Raw genomic sequence first — 15,234 nt, forward strand, 5'->3', positions numbered from 1 at the left:
TTGGTCCGACTTTTCTCGTTCACCCGTAGCTTGGGCATAGCAGGGTTTACACAAAGAGGATCCATCTGTTATTAGGGTACTACACCCCCAGCACTTCTTCCCATGTGGACGCTCTGAGTGGCCATGATGCTTGGAAGATGACTGACCACTGCGTCCCTTATCGTGGGGAGAGCTGCGTCTGGACCTAGACGAGGAGCGCCGGTGGTGCGACTTAGAATGTCTGTCTTCAGTGCGTGCATGAGGCTGCTGGTCAGACCTAGAAGAGCTGGAGACAGACATATAGGACAGGGAAAAGACATCAGCTAAAGGAACCTGTAGTTTCCCTATCCCCAAAAATTGCCCAGCACATACCTTGTATGAGCGGGCTGGCCACTAGGGGGCGGAGAAGTATCCATACTCTTCAACAGACAGGGCTCTATCAGCTAGCATGTAAAAGAAAGGCAGGCTATTGGCTATAGAATCCTAGCAGACAACATGATTAAAAAAAAATCATTATAAGTATGGCCACTTACCTACAATGACAAGCCAGAAACTGGGGGAGGCTATAACACCAACCGACCATCCCACCAGTTTCTGACACTATTGCTGTTTAAATAGACCGCTCTGCGGTCCGTGAGCGGCACTGCGCATGCGCGAGTGACGTCACGCGTCATCCCGCGCACGCGCACCATCCCAACCCCGCCGGCAGCTACTGCGCATGCGCAGACGACGGCGCAACCCGGAAGACGCGGCCAGGATGGCGGCCGCTGCCGATACCGGAGGGATAAGGTAAAACGGAACATTTCCTGGCGACTAAACAAAAGGGGAAAGCTACAAAACACACCTACAGTATGAGGATTGCTACAAAACTATGAGATGAAATAAAACAATGCCTGACAGGGGAAGGAAAGCAAATAGTACATGACCAGGAAGTAAAACACATAATTAAGATAGAAAATGGTCCCATAACAGGGCTTACCACCCTGCCCGGAGCAGAGACGGGTCCAGAGACGCACCACCAGCTGAATCTTCGGGCAAAGATGGGCCACCCACCGCAGCAGGGCTCTCTCGGCCAGACCACAGAGCTCCCTGCAAAGGGTCTCTTCTATTGCCCCCTCCATACCCTGCTAATAGCCAGGGCTTAGCGGAGGCTCCAAGACCCAATCCTGCTTCCGTGTATATAGGACCGTATTTAGTAGGAACATCACATGTATGAATGAGGAGGACGAAAAAAGAACACTGATGCTGAAAGGGAGCAAAGATTTATGGGAGTGGGGTCCTATGAGGTAGGAGAGGAGGCGGGGCCTACCCGAACGTATGCTGCCATGGAGTCTGTCAGGAAATATGTTTTTCTTCCATATGGGGGGTATTTTGGAATGCAGGGAGAGGTTGCTAAATATGTTACAATATACACCGAAAATACAGCTGTAACTTGTAACATGTTCAGAATGCGAACTCAGCATATAAATTAGAGCTTTGCATTGTACGTACTCTCAGCAGTGTTATAGTTTGCCCCAACCTCTGTAACAGTCAAATTTATTGGACAGCTGCATGTAAATATGAAAAAAAATATATAAATAAGGGCCTCTAAAAAAAAATTATTCATATACAGAATATTATCATTACAGGTACCAACTTGTGGTATTTTTTGCAGTTATGGTCCTTTAAAATAAAATAATTTGATATACATTAGGACTGTCCTGTTTATTTCTCTCTGCATTCTTTTTACCGATTTAAACCAATTGCATTAAAAAAAAAATTCTGTGTTGATTAGATTTTCATATCCTTTTTATTCTTTGTAGCTTTTATTCTCTTTTCAAAAATCCCTATTTAAGAAAAAGGAATAAAATGGCCTTAAGGGCATTTGCAATCATATATCATTGGTAGGATTGTGGTGAGGGAAGAGGTGAAAATGTCACTTCCATTGTGAGTCTCAGAGGATCTATTAATGGCTATTTAAATGACTGATGTTGGCTTCAGAAAGGAAGCATAGTGGTTAGATTATGCAATAATAATTGCAATATTGATTTGGCACTTGTCTACGTGGATGTGATAATTGTGGATACTTTACATACTGTGTTTTTGTTATGTGTATAATATTAAATGCACCGTTACTTTCTTTTTTTGTGGTAAGAACATTAGGATATAACTTAGCAGCACTGCACTTCATCTGCTGTATTTATTCATTTGTGATTGATAGAACAATTTTCTTTTATAATAGTTAAACTGATCTATTTAATTATCTTAAATTATTTATTTAAGCTTGTCAGCCTTTAAAAATAATTTTTGAGTGCTCATTTAGTCTGGGGGTGGAAAGTAATGAAGTACTTAGCCAATTCTTTGCTCCCTGGCAGCCATCTCTTCTTTGTTCCATTCCAGTCCCAGAATTATTATTATATTATTATACAGGATTTATATAGCGCCAACAGTTTGCGCAGCGCTTAACAAAATGAAGGCAGACATTACAGTTACAATACAATTTGGAACAAAAGGAATCAGAGGGCCCTGCTCGTTAGAGCTTACAATCTAGAATGTGGGTTTGATACCCTAACATGCAATATGGACCATTGTTTCTGCACCATTCCGGACAATGAGCGTCAGCCCAACCAGAGAAGAGGAGCAGCCTGGACTAAACAAACATTTAACACTTCCCATCCTGAAGAAAGGGGCACCCAAAAATAATTTTGGTTAGCTGAATGAACTTCAGCTTCAAATGTTAGAGTGCACTGCCTTTTGAGATACTTTTGCTTGCATTCAGATAGACTTATAAAGAAAATAAAAGCAAAGCACTGACTTTTCTTAAACTGACTTATTGGGCTATTGTACACAGGCTTTTCATACCAATTAAGCAAAAAGGGAAAAAATAGATATGGGACTTTACAAGTCATTACAAAAAAAGAAAAAGAAAATTACTAAATAATTAACGTAATTATTAATATTAATAATAATAATATAATGCAAGATATACACAGCGGCAACACTTTCTGCATTGCTTAATAAAATAAATGTAGCCGGTACAGTTACCGTACAATTCAATACATGAGGATTAGGAGGGCCCTGATTGTGAGAGTTTGCAATCTAAAACCTAATTTCCATTTTATTACAAATTTATCTAAAAGCATATATTTGATGATGCACTTTGAAAACTGCATTAAATATTACCACTATACCAAAACCACCATGTGTCCATATATAGGCAAATCATATGCTTAACATGTTACATCATTGACATCATGTGCACCAATGTAATAATACAAAGTATTATTATTAATAATAATAATAATAAGGAACAAAAAATATTATTTATGTGTTTCTCTTATCAACTTGTAGGCAGGTGCTTAGAATGTAATTTGTATATGTACTTGGGGTTAATGTCCAGTATTTTAGGGGTTTGCATGCTGTAGTGTGTATGCCCTTTTTGGTCTGTGGTGCTTCCCATTGTGGGGATATACAGTATATAGGGTGAGTTGTTGTTGTTCATGGGAGTTGGACAGAGACCATACACTTGGAGATGTAGATGTTGTACTGAGAATGGGGTTGCCCCATAGCGGGTCTAAGTTGAAGTCATTCCACTACTTGTTGAGAACTAACACGATCTAAAGGTATAAGCACCACAGTACTGTCCAAGTAACAGTATAGCATTTATAAAGAGGGAGAGTTAGTACTGCCAGGATTACAGATACATTGCCTTTCTCATATAACAACTAAAGAAATGTATAGTGATAAATCAATGGAACTGTTCATCCAAATGCCTTTTAATCAAGCAAAAAAGGTTCTAATGTAATAACAACGGCTTACTGATGAAGCGAGTGAGAGTGTGTTCCTACAATGAACATGAACAGGGAACAGAGTGTAAACCTTCTTGTTCACCTTCTGGGTGGTGAAGAGTGAAAAGTAAAGGGAAGGAGGGTCAGCCAGCTCGGGAGAAGAAGTGGTGGTGGACAGGAGATGGAGGTTCCATAAGAGGGATGACTGGATTTTTTTGGCCTTCTTAGTGGCAGGCTGCCTATATTAGGGCCCACTGCATAACAGAACCCTCCTGGGACAGGTCTGAACTACAGTGTGCGAGGCCTCACAAAGTATACAGCAAGTTCCCTCCATGCCTTCAGGCTGAAGAGAGTAAAGTACATAATGTTTAAAAGAACTCAACACAATATCTCTCATAATATCTCTCTAGTCAGTGTTGGGACAGGTATCACTGGTAAGTGAAAGGCCTTTACCCTTCTGGGTTGGGGCCCGATGTGGAAATTTTGTCTCTGGCCATGAGGGGCGCTAACTCTCATATAAAAGCAATACCATCATTCTAACAAAAGTAATCATAAAAATACATAGCATGCAGTTCCCACATTTATAAAATAAAACGTCAACTTCATCTGGAGAACAAAGTCAGTAAGTATTTACAATGAATATAGATATAGTTATAACATGTAAATAACTAATATTCAGAATGAAATTCTCATCTGTTTTAAACACTTACACACAGCTCCCAAGTGTCCCTGATTTCGAGGGTCTGTCCCTGATTTGGAACAGTCCCTCTGTCCCTCTTTCCTCCTTATTTGTCCCTCACTTTGGTCTGATCTATATAGTTGTATATAAAATGCACTATTTATCTTTCAAAAAGTGTTTCCCAGGGCTAAGAGCCGGTTCACACTGGGGCGACCTGTCAGGCTACCTGGTCGCTTGACAGGTCGCCGTAGGTCGCCTGCCATAGAGAAGCTGGGGACCCGTTCTAACAGGAGCGACACAAGTCGCTCCGACTTAGAAAAAGGGTCTGGAGCTTCTTTGGGGCGACCCAGAGCGACCTGCATAGACTTCAATGTTATGAAGTCCGTGCCGGCCGCTCCGAGGTCGCGGTGCGAGCAGCACACCGCGACTTGTGAGGTCGCCCCGGCAAGTCGGATCGCTGTAATGTGAACCGGCTCTTAATCTTTCATCCAATTTCTAAATAGCTGCATTTGTAAACAACAAAAGCCAGTATAAAGGAGAAGTGGTAAAAAAAAAACACTTTTGGGTTTAACAAATCATTTTCTTTTTGTATTATTCTCTTTTAAGGGCACGTGACAGGGAGTGTGTTCAATGCCTACATACTTTTGCTAATAGGTGTCCCTCATTTCCTTCTCAAAACATTGGGAGGTATGCTTACATGTGAAGCATCAGATCAATGAATCATGAATTAAAATCTTCTGCCATCATGCAATATAATCATTGCCTGCAAGGAGGGGGGGGGGGTCTATGGGACATGCACAAGGGAATCACAGGCAGGGGTCTTTATTGTTCCATGATCTTTTCACAATGGTAAGGCAGTAGTTACACCCCTATGAGACATATGTATGACAATTGATCAGAATCAGATGGGGATTTTTGATATTTATCTATAGAAAATTGTGGAGTTGGATCATAGTGGGCCAGTTGAATATTAAGAGTTCCCTTATAGGACTGCCAATCATTTTGATCCCTTTAGGCTTCTTTTATGCCACACTAACCTACAGAAAACATCTAGGTTAGGAATATATTTTTTAGATTTATTACCGTTTAAAATAATGAGACCTCTATTTCTCAGCTCCTGGGGTTGTACGATGTACCCAGAATCCATTTACATGGGGGGGCGGGATCTGGGGGGCCCTTGCTAAAGGGGGCTTCCAGATTCCGATAAGCCCCCCCACCTGCAGACTCCCACAATCACAGACCCAGGGTTGTCGGGAAGAGGCCTTTTGTCCCCATCAACATGGGGACAAGGTGCTTTGGGGGGCACCCCAAAGCACCCTACCCATGTTGAGGGCAAGTGGCCTGATATGGTTCAGGAGGGGGGGGTGCTCGCCCCCCTTTCCTGGCCTGCCAGGCTGCATGCTCGGATAAGGGTCTGGTATGGATTTTGGGGGGATTCCATTCCATTTTTTTTTTCAATTTTTTTATCTGTATTCCTGGGAGCCGACAATACATTACAGCCGCTAGCAAGTTTGAATTACATTTTTTTCCTTTAGAAATGTCAGCATTGCTGCAGCAGGCTACATACCCGCACAGATGAGCCACTTTACAGGCACATGAAGGGGACCCCTCCAAGCATGATATTTAAAGTAATTTTTCATTTTTATTGTTTCACTTTAGGCATCATTAAAATCACTGCTCCTGTGAAAGCGATTTTTTTTTGCATTGATACATTTCCCCAGGGGCAGTACCCAGGTCCCCATACCCTTTTTTTTGCCAATAACATACATATAAGTATTTAAAATGAGGACTTTTGATTTTTCATGTTCGTGTCCCATGGATTTTAACCACTTGCCGACCGCCGCAAGTACATATACTGCGGTGGTCAGCCCCGTGCAGGCAAAGTGACGTATGGGTACATCACTCGCCTGCGAGCCAATAGGGGGCGAGCGCACGCCGCCAGAGTCGTGCTCCCACCCCCGCTCATTCACTGTGATCTCCGCACGTGTGACCGGTGGACTCGATGTCTGCCGGCCACTCGCAATCGTCCGGTACAGATGGAGAAAGGCAGGTGGCTAATGTAAACAAAGCCGCCTGTCATTCTCCCTTGTGTAAGTGCAGAGATCATACGGTCCTGCTATGTAGGATCGTATATCTCTGTAGTTACACAAACAGCCACATCCCATAACAGTTAGAAGCATGCCCCTAGGGACACATTTAACCCCTCCTTCTCCAATAAAGTTAACCCCTTCCCTGCCAGTGTCATTTTTACAGTAACAGTGCATATGTATAGCACTGATTACTCTAGTAATGTCACTGGTACCCCCAAAAGTGTCAAAAATGTCAGTAAAGGGTCCGATCTGTCCGCCGCAATGTCACAGTCCCGCAAAAAAAATCGTAGATCGCCGCCATTACTCGTTAAAAAAAAAAACAATAAAAATGACAAAAATCTTTCCCTTAGTTAGTAAATGCAATAACTTTTGCGCAAACCAATCAAAATACGCTTATTGCGATTTTTTTTACCAAACATATGTAGCAGAAAACAAATTGGCCTAAAATGTTAAAAAATTTAGATTTTTACATTTTTTTGGGGGAATTTCATATAAAAAAATGTGAAAAATATTGTTATTTTTGATTATAGCGCATGATCAAAAAATCGCACAGGTGATCAAATACCACCAAAAGAAAGCTCTGTTTGTGGGAAAAAAAGGACGTCAAATTCATTTAGGTACAGCGTCGCACAACCGCGCAATTGTCTGTTAAAATCACACAGTGCCGAATCGCAAAATAGGGCCTGGTCAGGAAGGGGGTAAAATCTTCCGGGGCTTAAGTGGTTAATAGAGTTCGCATGTTTGCTAGATTGTTTTCCTTGTTCGAGATGTTTGGCCCATAGCTATCACTTAGACATTGCTGCACATTATGTCAACGATTTACACGTAAGTATATCATTTTAGACGTGGGGGCACAAGGGAATGCAATTTTCAAAAAGCATCATCAAAATATGTTTTTTTTGTATGAAATCATGATAAAATTTAAATTGGGCTTTAACAGTGACTATGCTTTAATGATCTTATTGGTCCATGTAAAGTACCTTATGTATTTAATCTTCTTTGTTGCAATTAAGAATGTTGGTACCCTTTTGACCATACATGCATAAGTACATCCTTACTTTTCCATTGTGTTACTATTTTGACATCAGTTAAATTAGATGTAAGCTCTAACTAAGTAGTAGTTTTCTCCTTTTATTTATATTTTGTTATATCCTAGTGTTGCAGATTTTTTGAAGCCACTTATTGTCTATCTCATTCCAGTGATGGTTGCATGGCATTTCTCAGGGGAGAAGGGTTCCTGATAGTGACAACAGTGGACCATGACTTTTTGACAGGGTGACAACACAGAAACAAGGTTGGGAAACAGGAACAGAGCATTGTCACCCTATAACAAGAAGTGCCTGAATACTGACCTAAATGGTAGGATCATCAGGTATTATTTGAATGGAGGCTGCAGATTATTACATTTTGAAGTTAAATTTACATGTTAAAACTTATATGTGATTTTAGAGATTTGACTAACATACACTTTAGGGCACAAAACCAGCCAAAACTTTTTCTTTTAGTTTTGAACTCTTTATTTTTGTGCCCCCATTTGGAAGATTTACCCTCATACCCTTTTGAGACAGTGGGCATCAGTTCATGAACTGAAGAGAAATCAGCCCAACTTATCCAAAAAATTATTGTGAGAGGCTTCTTGTTCACGTTGAAGTCAGTTTGCACTTTGCTGTTATTCCTCCATACAAGTCCATTACATGCTAAATGCAACTAAAAACATGGGAAACACATGAAAATTGGGTGTTTACACCAGCCTTTAAACATATCTAAAATTTTGCATTCAAAACCAAAGGCAACAGAATCAACTTTGAGACTATTTTAATTTTTTGGCATAATGGGCAACCATATGTGTTTTTTTTTACATTCCATGTTCTTGGCCTTTATGTACAGCCTTTACTCATTGGATATATGTGTGTACCTACCTGAATAAATACATACTCTTTTACCTCGCAGGCCATCTCAATGTAGCGCCCATGAGCTCCTCCCACCCCATGCTCCTCCACTTTCTACTCCTATGGTGCCTGGCACTACCAGGGGGCCACACCTTCTTCCCCAACTTCTGGTCTAAGTTTCTATCCTTCACCTGGGGCTCCTACACCCATCAGGACCTAACAGAAGAGGCCGTACTGAACGTCACCTTGCAAATCTTATTGGACAACAAGCATCCCACCCGACCCCCACTGCGGTGGGAGGACTTTGAGGTATGTGTGTAAAGTGCATACAGAAAAGCACAATTTTGAATAATTTGTCCTTTGGTTTGTATTTATTTCAATTATACAGTAAATGGAAACAATGTTAAAAAAAGTCTCCTTTGGGATGTATTTCTGTTAGAAGACACCTTTTGTTGGAATGCTTGTTGAACTGAAAGGTTACTAACCTAAAATGATGCCCTAAAATATGGCACTACAAGGTACCTGTAGTCATTTTGTGTATGCCTTGGAAGTTCCCTAAATCGATCATATTGCTTATATTTCATATTGATTGGACCTCTCTGGCTCTAACCCCTTTCTGCCATTCTACTGTCCAAAAAGGAAGCCCCTAGATACCAGCACAGGGGCATTTACTGAGCAATGGGGCTGCAGCATGAGGGAACAAGTTTAAGCTATAGTAAAAACTAATGTAAGGAATTTGTCTGGTTTGTAGGACATCTGGTCCTCACAGAAATACTGTCTAGGAACTCCAGGCTTCTTGTGTTTCCTACTTTTAGGACATAATATTAGCCCAGGAACTTTTGTACAAGACAGTTTCCCTTGTGTGTCTATGAAGTGTTTTTAATAACAACAGTCATTGACACCTGGTACTTATATTACATCAGAACTCCTCCTAATGCTTCCTCCTTGGGGCTCAACCTTACAGGTAAACTCAAGCCAGCAGAAAGACTTTATATTGCAACATAACTGTAGTTGTGCCCTCCTTGCCTGTGTACCCACTGCAGCCAGAGATTGCAGAGACCAGCCGTTGCCAAATCTACTGAGCATGCTCCAGTTTCAGTTCCTTTCTAAGCAGTTCATTTCCTTCTTTATCTTACAGTCAGGTCCATAAATATTGGGACATTGACACAATTCTAATCTTTTTGGCTTTATACACCACCACAATAGATTTGAACTGAAACACACTAGATGTGCTTTAACTGCAGACTTTCAGCTTTAATTTGAGGATATTTACCTCCAAATCGGGAGAACGGTGTAGGAATTACAACAGTTTGTGTATGTGCCTCCCACTTTTTAAGGGACCAAAAGTAATGGGACAATTGGCTGCTCAGCTGTTCCATGGCCAGGTGTGTGTTATTCCCTCATTATCCCATTTACAAGGAGCAGATAAAAGGTCCAGAGTTCATTTCAAGTGTGCTATTTGCATTTGGAATCTGTTGCTGTCAACTCTCAATATGGCGACAGCATTCATGATTGACTGAAGGGGGGGGGATATCCTATGGAGAGGTAGGCCCTATTAAAGCCATAGGGTTTTAAGTGAGGCCTGTGTTATCTGGAATCTGTGCTCCTCCTGTGGTAGAATGTAGCAATATGTGAATTTCTACTACGTTGTTTTCCCATCTGATCTCTTTAGAGTAATCCCACATGTTACATAACACTACCACTTTTGTTGTGTAGACTTCCTGTCATCGACACAGTTTCGTGACTATGTGGTCCATGAGGTTTTGAGACCTTATGACTGCATATCACGTATATGTCTCACCGATGTGATGTGTGAGAAAGCAAAAAGGAATTGCATTTTTAGAAATATTATTTTTGAAAGAAAACAAGGTACAGTGGTAAAGGAAAGGGTGAAAAGGGGAAGGAGATCTAGGTGAGTTAAACATTCAGTGAATCAGGGATATACTATATAATATGTATGTATGTATTTTATAAAATATACAATACCATAAAATGTTTTCAAGTGGGAATCCAGAATGCTATTGAATAAACACATTTTAGTCTCTATGCAGAAATTAAAGTTTTTTACCTTAGGTAAGCCTACATTAAGGCTTACCTATAGGTGCTATAAATATCTCCTAAATTTGCACCGTTTAGGAGATATTTACAGTGCATGCAGCCGATGACGTCATCGGCACATGCGCTCTGAAGGAACGGCCACCCGTGCCAGCCCTATGCCGTGAACAGCGGCTCCCGCGCGCATGCGCGGGAGTGATGTAATCGCTCCTCCGGCCAATCTGATGAACATGTCGGCCGTCCTGTCGCTGAGTGGGCGACACTGCGGGGGGGCTTCATTTTAAGGTAAGTATTTCATAATGAGATAGTATGCAATACATACTAGCTCATTATGCCTTTGTCTTTACAGGTTTTTTTTACAAGGGTTTACTTCCTCTTTAAACAGCCGATTTGTACTAGTGCGTTGTGCTACCATGCAAAATACTGCAACGCGTATTACATACGTTGGTATGATGCAGTCACAGACATTCTGCACTGGACCTTTATTATCATGAAAAATATTTTTAATTACTTATAACATGTATCTAAAATCTGATGTGGCCATTATAGGGGGTTCCCACTCTCCCCGATGCATAGCACCCTACTGCCCCTGATTTGGAGAGACTGTCCCTCTTTTAAAATGAAATCCCTCTGTCCCTCTTTACTACTCATTAATTCATTTTTGGTCTGATGTATAGACCTCTATAAAGAAATGTACAATTTAGTTGTTACTAAAAGTGTTCTAGAAGTGTTATACTGCAGTAATTGTGCTATTGTGTTGAGCTACCATGCAAAATACCGCAGCACATATTACTAACGTTGGTGTGATGTAGTCACAATCATTCTGCATTGGCCCTTCATTATCATGAAAAATACTTTTAAATACTGATAACCTGTATGTAAAATACACCATATTACCAAAAGTATTGGGACACCTGCCTTTACACGCACATAAACTTTAATGACATCCCAGTCTTAGTCCATAGGGTTCAGTATTGAGTTGGCCCATCCATTGCAGATATAACAGCTTCTTCTGGGAAGGCTGTCCACAAGGCTTAGGAGTGTGTCTATGGGAATGTTTAACTATTCTTCCAGAAGCGCATTTGTGAGGTCAGGCACTGATGTGGACAAGAAGGCCTGGCTCACAGTCGTCGCTTTAATTCATCCCAAAGGTGTATTATCGGGTTGAGGTCAGGACTCTGTGCAGGTCAGTCAAGTTCCTCCACCCCAAACTTGCTCATGCATGTCACTATGGACCTTGCTTTGCGCACTGGTCCAAACCATTTGGTGAAGGGGGGGATTATGGTGTGGGGTTGTTTTTTAGGGGTTGGCCTTGGCACTTTAGTTCTGGTGAAGGAAATTCTTAAGGCGTCAGCATACTAAGACATTTTGGACAATTTCATGCTCCCATTTTTGTGGTAACAGTTTGGGGATGGCCCCTTTCTGTTCCAACATGACTGCGCACCAGTGCACAAAGCAAGGTCCATAAAGACATGGATGAGCGAGATTGGGGTGGAGGAACATGTTCATTAAACGATGAAAAAATAGTTGATTTATTGATCAAAAATGAACAGACAAATTATCCAGAGACAGGAGATGTGAATAGGTTATTGGTGGAGGAACAAGACTGGCCTGCACAGAGTCCTGACCTCACCCTGATAGAACAGCCTTGGGATGAATTAGAGCAGAGACTGCGAGCCAGGTCTTCTCATCCACATCAGTGCCTGACCTCACAAATGTGCTTCTGGAAGAATGGTCAAACATTCCCATAGACACACTCATGGGCATCCGCAGAACTTTTTTTAGGGGGGGGCGTAATTTTAAGGTCACCCATGCTCCGCCCCTTTTTGACAATGTCATGACGGGGAGGGGCTTAGTCATTATCACATAACGCCCAGACATCCAAAGGTTTGAGAAACCTGATGCAAAAGCTTAACAGAAGAATCAAGCTGCCATAATCTGTTTATGTTCACACTATTGACACTATTGAATGCACGCTGAATGTTCGCTGATCTCCCTTCCCTCCATCTATTGGTACCTACCCTGCCAGTCCCAGGTCTGCCAATGGGTGCATGGAACCTAGGAAACATGGCTGAGGTGTGTGTGTGTGTGTGTGTGGGGGGGGGGTGTCCGGCACTGATGGGGGTGTGTGGAAGGGATCTGGTGGCTACACTGCTAATGGATTGTTTCCATATGACAGGCAACACTTGGCTTGTCAGGTTTATACACAGTAAGTGAGATGCTTTCTTTTAGGCCTTGTTTTCATTTATGTTTTCAGGGCAGTAAAATCGCATGACTGAGCCACCTTATCACAACTCAATCACTCACCCTTATGCTACAAAGGCACTGCCACCATAGTATGTTGTGTGTGTGTGTAAAACCCCCTGGCACCACTGTTGTACTATGTATGACAGTGCCAGTATCTTTGCAGCTTAAAGGGGAGTGGTTGGGTGGTGGTAAATGTGGCTCAGCCATGCATTTTTACTGCCCTGAAAACGTAAATGAAAACAAGGCCTAAAAGAAAGCATCTGACTTACTGTGTATAAACCTGACAAGCCAAGTGTTATCTGTTATATGGAAACAATCCATTAGAAGTGTAGTCACCAGATCACTTCCACACCCCCCCCCCCCCGTTAGTGCCGGACACCCCCCCCCCACACACACGCACCGGTCCTCTGCCATGTTTCCTAGGCTCCATGCAACCATTGGCAGACCTGGGATTGGCATTGCAGGTGCCAACATGTGGAGGGAAGGGAGATTAGCGAACGCCCGTTTGCTGATCTCCCCTTACTGTTTGATGACAAATCGCCAAAAGTAGTACAGAAACTACTTTTGGGAATTGGGGCGGCGCCACAAAGTTGGTGTTGCACTGATTCGGCCGAATCCATTGCTGGCAATTGGCTTCAAATCACATGTCAAATCAGACCAATGTGAACATAAGCTGAGGCCGGGCTGGGGCAGCAAATGTGCAGGTGCTGCATTGAGAGCTGACAAGCAAAGTCTCTCCTCCTGCCTCTGGTGCATAAGCACCAATATCCCTAGGAATATATCCTTCAAATCAAAATCCACGCCTTGCCATGTCATGTGTGTGCCCCACCACTGGCCTCTGCCCCGTACTCCATGTCCTGCTACTGGTCTGGTGCAGCATGCATAACCCACTAATAATAACATCCTTCCTTCTCTTGAATCCCTTCATTCAACATCCTGCCCCTGACTGTGTCTTATCATGCCTTTAGCATTAGATCAATTATTTCTTCTTCTGACTCAGTTTTCACGGTCACCGCCGCTGATGGTGTGTCCCGACTCTCTCCTCCACCAGGCTCCTCTCCTCTGCGGGCCACAGCTCCGCCTCTCCTGACTGATGTCAGCAGGGAATCCTCGGTCCTGCGGCTGTCAGAAGGAGAGAGGACAGGCAGAGCAGGGAGCCAGCGGCGATCGGTGCACGAGCTTTACATTCTAGGGGGGGGGGGGCACTCGCCCCCCCTTGCCCCCCCCCATGTGGACGCCCATGGACACACTCCTAAACCTTGTGGACAGCCTTCCTAGAAGAGTTGAAGCTGTTATAGCTGCAATTTGTGGGCCAACCCAATAAGAGACTGGGATGTCATTAAAGTTCATGTACGTGTAAAGGCAGGTGTCCCGATACTTTTGGTAATATAGTGAATGATGTAACCCTGATAGGGGGTTGCCACTTTTCCTGATGCATAGCTCCCAACTGTCCCTGATTTTGAGAGACTGTCCCTCTTTTAGAATGAAATCCCTCTCTCCGTCTTTACTCCTCATTTATCCCTTTTTTGGTCTGATGTATAAAGACGTGTGCACTTTAGTTACTAAAAGTGTTATACTGCAGTAAACCGTTCATCCAACCACCGAATGATTACATCTGTTCATCTAAAATGCAGATAAAAAGAAATTGTAGTGGGGATTTTTTTTTTTTTTTATGGGTTTAACCAATTTTTGCGTATTTATACTTTACGGTCCACATAACTTGATGCATAGGTGTGTCTTTCACCTACATACCTTATACTAAGGTGTCCCTCGTTCTCATCTTGGAAAGTTGCGAGGTATGCCTGATCGCTTTATTTATAAAGGCAGGAAGAGCTGAAACACACAAAGGTGGAAGGGACACCCCATGATGGAATCAAGCACGCGTTGGTGGGTGGGGACACCCAAATATCCCAGGTGAACAAGAACAGATTCAGGAAACATAGTAGAGAGATCTCACTGCTGGTTTATCCAAAACATAGAGGAAGCAGAGAGTTGGCAGAGCTCGCCAGGCTCTATCTATGAGTAAGAGAGCTCTTCTTTCAATCTGTTTTTAATAAAAGGGTAATTGTTCTACAAAATAAAAGGAAGGATTGTCTTATATTTCCAAGTACATCCAATACCACAATGATCAGCCTTTAGAAGAACACATAGAAACAAAATAAAACCATAAGCCTGGTTTTAAATTGCATTCCAGGAGTCCAAAATAATACATCATACACAAAACATATCTCCAACCATCAACTGTAGATTGGTAAGAACCATTCTAGCATAGCCAAATTATCAAACAGGATTGGTAACTAAGGCCAGTCATACACGGTTCAAATCTCAGCCAGTTCAGCAGGAACCAACCGAGATTCGAACCATTAGTGGGCAGGCTGAATATACCAAGGTGATCGATTTATCAACTTGGGTACAACCAGCCTGCTGGATTTGCTGCGATTATCGCAAGCAGCTGCTATAGCTGCTAGCAATAATCACTGTCTTCTCCTGGCGGGTACGGCTTCTCCCGCCCCCCCTGCTGGGAGAAG

At 42.5% G+C, this 15,234-nt stretch overlaps 1 protein-coding gene across 2 annotated transcripts in view; it reads left to right on the forward strand.

Annotated features, from left to right (window-relative positions):
• The window catches only part of VWA7 (von Willebrand factor A domain containing 7), a 97,000-nt gene that overhangs the window by 18,431 nt on the left and 63,335 nt on the right, over nt 1-15,234 (forward strand). For both annotated transcript variants that reach the window (XM_082263766.1, XM_082263767.1), the window contains exon 2: nt 8,466-8,713. In XM_082263766.1, the coding sequence (XP_082119892.1) occupies nt 8,486-8,713 (228 nt within the window). In that variant the 5' untranslated portion in view covers nt 8,466-8,485. The remainder of the gene's footprint in view (nt 1-8,465; nt 8,714-15,234) is intronic.

This window comes from Pelophylax lessonae (genome assembly GCF_965119305.1).
Source record: "Pelophylax lessonae genome assembly, chromosome: 7".
NCBI classification, from domain to species: Eukaryota; Metazoa; Chordata; class Amphibia; order Anura; family Ranidae; genus Pelophylax; species Pelophylax lessonae.